The sequence below is a fragment of the Halyomorpha halys genome, unplaced genomic scaffold (genome assembly GCF_000696795.3).
Source record: "Halyomorpha halys isolate HHAL.00 unplaced genomic scaffold, Hhal_1.1 Scaffold98.1, whole genome shotgun sequence".
NCBI lineage: Eukaryota > Metazoa > Arthropoda > Insecta > Hemiptera > Pentatomidae > Halyomorpha > Halyomorpha halys.
Genome location: NW_027107309.1, coordinates 1,148,511 through 1,154,040, shown reverse-complemented (window position 1 = coordinate 1,154,040; position 5,530 = coordinate 1,148,511). Strand labels below are relative to the sequence as shown.

The 5,530-nt window shown below is 34.9% G+C and overlaps 1 protein-coding gene across 1 annotated transcript; it reads right to left on the bottom strand.

The window, feature by feature from the left end:
• Positions 1-2,029: 2,029 nt before the first annotated feature.
• Positions 2,030-3,379, bottom strand: LOC106677392 (tigger transposable element-derived protein 6-like). Its single transcript, XM_014415298.1, has one exon. It carries the CDS (start codon positions 3,377-3,379, stop codon positions 2,030-2,032), a length of 1,350 nt encoding a protein of 449 aa, XP_014270784.1.
• Positions 3,380-5,530: the final 2,151 nt, after the last annotated feature.

The following is a 5,530-nucleotide window of genomic DNA, read 5'->3' as shown; positions in this document are numbered from 1 at the left end:
TATATATCCTTTTATTCATTGGTTATACCCCCTATCTTGTTTTTTGTTCTTAGCCCTAACGAAGGCTAGAAATTCTGGCCGAAACGTTGGTGCTAATAAATAACTTTTTTAAACTTGTTTGTGTTATTCTCTGACCACAACCCATCCATCTCCTCTTCAGGTATATTATCCACGGTGAACTATCTTCTCATCACCATAATAATAATTATATTTTTAGCCAATCGCATCGGAAATTAAAAATGGAGTCAATAGAGGATTGCATTAAAAAAAAGGTTCATGAAGTTCCACTCCCAGTTACCTACAGTTAAAGGAGTAGTGACCTACAACTTGGGAAACCCAACCACAACCCGAAGACTGAAGCCCAGGCTGCTGCAGGACATCCTGTCATAAGCTCTATATTTATCAGTTCTGTCATTGGCATTCTAAAATCTTTTTTTTTTTTTTTCTCCATTAGAAATCAATTATTTAGTTTGTCGCATCCATAAATGGCATTGTTTTCGTTATTAACTTTTAACTTTACTTTTCTATTTTATAAAGAATTATTATTTTTATCTATTTTTTTTTATTTATTTATAACGTTGAATATAGTTAGTGATGTCTTTTGTATGAGAATATTATTTCCCCCCTCCTCCCATAATCAATTGTTAAAAGTACCTCTTACATTAATCGTGTAAGGCCCACCAGGCCGATAAACGATCCTGCAACTAGATTATGTGCATTTTTACAATTACTTTTTAAAATTTATAAAAATAAATTAATCTATTAATGAATAATAAATAGTTAATGGAAAAATAAAATAAAATATTTTTTTCATTATCTTATTTATTGCTGTTTACAGCTGTATTTACATAAAATTAAAATTTAATATATAAAAACTACAAGTACAATATTTAATTCTTGAAATTTAGCCCAATGAGATAGGGAACTCAGTGACGTACAAAGGGAAAAACGAATGAAGGAGTTTTGTTTTTGTTTGGATGATAGCTTTTACGCAAAAAAATCATTTTATTTCTAATTAGAGGAATAATATTTTTTTAAGGGCCTCAAAATTAAATCAACCCTGTGATTTAACTATTAGAGCGTCATTAGATCTACACTTTTTGGATCTATACTTGAACTGATGTTTCAGGAATGATAAGACCTTTCACAAGGTAAATACATATAAAAAAAGATAATAAAATAGAAATAATTTTGTATATGAATATAGGAAGCTGGTCGACTACGAAAAATGTTATGGTTTCTATTGGTTCGTAAAATAATTTTGATTGGCATTACTAATTATTACATAAATGATATGAAAATTGACAATGATTTACCTGTGATAGGAAGCCACGATATAAAGAACCTGATAGCTGACGGACTGAACCCCTATAAGATCGGCAAACAGCTTTTATCGGCAATAGTCGGCTAGGGTTGATTAATGATTTAGGTGCCGGCCTGTGCCGGGGGTGAATTAACCCCCTTGTCTGGGGCCCTCCTGAGGTCACTTCTCCGCCGATGACAGCAGGGGTGTCTTCGTAGAGGTGAGCCTTTGTACAGTCTAACTTGTATTCAGATTGTCCTTCGGTCTGATTTATATTACAACAACAATTAAATGTATGTGAAAATTTTACTAATAAATATTTTAGAAACTTTTTAACATTCTATAATCATCGCAAAATATTTTTCGGAGAACTAAGCAACAGTTAAGAAAATTTTGTAGTCATTATTAATAATCACGTATTTAAGTTTATATTATTCAGTTCTGATAATTTTTATGCACACATTTAAACTAAAAAATACGAATAAATGAGATGAGAATTATAGTACAGTGGAACCTGGCTAAGTGAGAATCGCAGGGGGACCAGTCATTTTTCTCAGTATCCCAGGTTTCTCACTACCCGAGTTTTCTCAGTTACACAGGTGACTAACAAATTTTTCTCACTATCCCAGGTATACAGGAGGACAAAAAAAATTATAGAGTTAGCATTAAAAACGAATTTATTAACAGATTAATACGTAAAAAATAATACGAAAGATTAAATACATTTTACTGAAAAAAATCTGTCATTTTAGTTTGCCTCGATTTTTTGGCCTTCAAAATCATTTTTTCTAAGTCATGAATTCGATCGAAGCAAATCGGATCGCACTGATTTCCTTCGAAGAACAACTGGAGAGTTTCTATAGCCTTCGTTGCATCCTGAATGGACGGTGATGGCTTCCCATCCGAACTGCCATCGTCTTCTTCCTCACTCTCCGCGTTTTGCGTTATTTGCATCACTATTTCTTCGTCTACAGATTGTCCAGAGACTGATGCTTCGTCGTCGATGGAAACGTAGTCTTCAAATGAGGGAAGATCCACGCTTGCAGAAGTGTCACCGAGGACGCGACTCCAATCTTCCTCCGAGGCGATAACGTTCTCGAGATCAGGCTCTCCTCCCGCCTTCTCTCCTCCTGGCGCTGTCTTGAAGCCGCTTTTTTTAAAGCAGTTTGCCACCGTCGCTGACTTTACGTCGTTCCATGCCCTCCTGGCAAGGCGCATTGCTGCCAGGATTGTGATATCTACTGTTTCGTGATTTTCTATTTTCTGTAGAATCAGCTTCACCACTTCAGTTCTGTACAGCTGTTTAAAATTTTTGATAATTCCTTGGTCCATTGGCTGAAGCCTACTTGTTGTGTTGGGTGGAAGAAAAATTATTTTAATGTTTTCAAATTGCGGAAGATGTGTATGTGCCGAGCAATTGTCGATGAATAACAAAATTTTCCTTTTGTTCAGCCTCATATGAATATCTATCGATCGTAACCAGTCAGTAAAAATATCACGGGTCATCCACGCTTTTATGTTGTTTTTGTAATTTAATGGTAGTGTGCGCACTCCGCGCAAACAGCGAGGCTTCTTGGACTTGCCGATCATAAGGAGCGGCAATTTCTCTTTACCACTCATACTGGCTGCAAGCAACAACGTCACCCGTTCTTTGCTCAGTTTGCCTCCGTGACAGGGGTCTCCTTTAAAAGTAAAGGTTGCTGAAGGAATACACCTGAAGAATAGAGCAGTCTCATCTGCATTGAAGATGTCATCGGGTGAGTACTGATCTATAATCATCGGTAAATCCGAAATCCATTGATTACAACAATCATTGTCAACGACTGCACTTTCCCCACAGATCTTTTTGAAAACCAAATCATACCTCTTTTTAAAGCCTTCTAGCCAACCATTGCTACCGTTAAAGTCCGTGATATCCAGTTGTGCTGCAAAACTGCGGCCCTTTTGTTTGATTAGAGTTCCACTTAAATGAATGTTTTCAGCTCGACGATCTTTCATCCATTCTACCAAACACTTTTCCAGTTGGGGGAATTCTCCAGTACTCACTCGCTTCTGTTTTCTTGGCCAGTTGCACATTCCGACTCAACCTTGGATTTGTCCTTATTGGCGATTCGGTCCAAAGTGGAGATGGGCACGTTAGCGGCTCTGCTTACTTCTGCTACCGATTTTCCACTTTCAACTTCGCGGATTAATTTTAGTTTATCGCTTGCCGAGAGGAAAAAAACTTTTCTTTTAGGCATGATGAAAAACGAAATAAATAAGCGTGTAAACAAAAGACAAACAATCTGAGACAGGAAATAATGGATCTCTAATCGATTATCAAGTGTCCCCGGCTCTCTGATTGGCTGTTTGTATTCTAACCTTTAATAATGATAACCTTGTCTCAGTAGCGGAGGTAGAGGGAAGGAGATTTTCTCAATAGCAGAGGTAAATATGGTAAAAGAGGGAGAAAAAAGGAAAAAAAAAATTCTCACTACCAGAGGTAAAATTATTCTCACTATCAGAGGTTTTTCGAAAGAAAACGAAGGGACCGCATTTTTTTTCTCACTAGCAGAGGATTCTCAGTACCCCAGTGTCTCACTTGGCCAGGTTCCACTGTATAATCACAAAATACAGACTTGAGAATGCACCCATCGGTAGAACTCTGATTATATTTCCCGATACATCTTCTATCCAGATGCCTAAGAGGATTTTCAGGAATCGCAAAGGGAGCAAGGTTAGAAATTATTTAGTTCGGTTAGCTAGAAGCTTAACATGGAATGATTGATATCTAATTCTAGAAAGATTGTCACTATTAAGAACACAGAGGTCATTGGCCATTTTATTTGTGAAAATAAGGAGAACTTAGGAGATTAGAATGGATGAATTGGATACGAGAGTAATTAGTTGGAAACTTAGACCGTTTGTTTAGTGAATGTTGTAATAGTCGAAGTTGTAATAGTTGAATGAGGATTTAAAGTTCATCATTCAACCAGATGTTATCCTAGATAATGAATCTGTTTGACAAGGGTAAGTGAAATATTAATTATGACCACTGTTTGGGAGGAAGTCATAAATTTACAAAAAATACTAAAGTTGATTCAATGGGGGGTTATTTAATTCACTAGTTTTAATACCCTTTTGAAAGGCTGTGGTATTGGTATCTAATTAGAGAGTTTAGAATATAATTAATAGGTTATTATTCACTAATAGAAAAAGTATTAGGATTGGTTGGGATAAACAGCGTAAAAGATAGAAAGAAGATTACTACCCTGAGGAACACCAGCAAGCAAAATGAGAAAAGAGGGATGAATAGGCACTATTTTTTTATATTGAATAATTTGGCATTTATATTGGAACGGATAATGATACAAAGTATGTAGGAGGCAGATATTTACGAATTTTTGTATTGCTATTCCCGTAGTCAGACTGGATCATAAGTTTGCTCTACACCAAGAAAGGCATCCGAGTTTCAGGAGAGAGTTTCTACAACTTGGATTTTTTTATTTCTTTTGTTTTAGAAATTTGTAATAAAGGGTTTTCCTCGAGTGCTGAATGAGAATATTAAGTTAGTTTTTGTTTAATGTTTTTACTAACCAACGTAATTAATTTCTTTTTTCGATGTAATACCATATATTTGTCAATTTGGTTTTTCCAATACATCCAGTAAGAAATACTCTTCTTTTAGTCTTATTAATTAATTAATACGCAATATCCTCTCATTTAATAACAATAAGTATATAAAAAAAAAAAAAAGAAACGATTGAATTTTTCTCAATTATATGAGAGGTTTTGCAAAATTATCCTTGACCAACTTGAAACCTTTATTACTCGAATACTTTGACGAAATGCAAATGTTTTGGTGCCATTGGAAATAAGGGTTTTCTTTTATTACGGTGATAACAGTAAAGTGTAAATTCGCTAAATTTTAAAGGAATAAAACCACACTCGATTATACCATTATAAATAAATTGGCTTATAAGTATAAAATTCAAAAATATATATAAAAGGGAATGGCCGAATCTATGTTTACAATAAGCTTTTATTCAAAAGTAATTCTACTGGACCGATTTACGTTTTTTTTTTTAAATGTTCCCTTCCACTATGGTGAATAATCTTCATATGGGAACGTTTAAGTTACTGAAATCTCCCAATTCTGAAGTAGAAAAAAGGTTATGAACAAAATCAAGCGTTTTTAGTTTGTAGATCAGAAAGTATGCTTTCTTCTCATGGTTATTGTACACCAAT

Bases quoted from the DNA above. Each gene is read 5' to 3' on its own strand.
- LOC106677392 (XM_014415298.1), bottom strand. From the start codon at position 3,379: ATGTGCAACTGGCCAAGAAAACAGAAGCGAGTGAGTACTGGAGAATTC.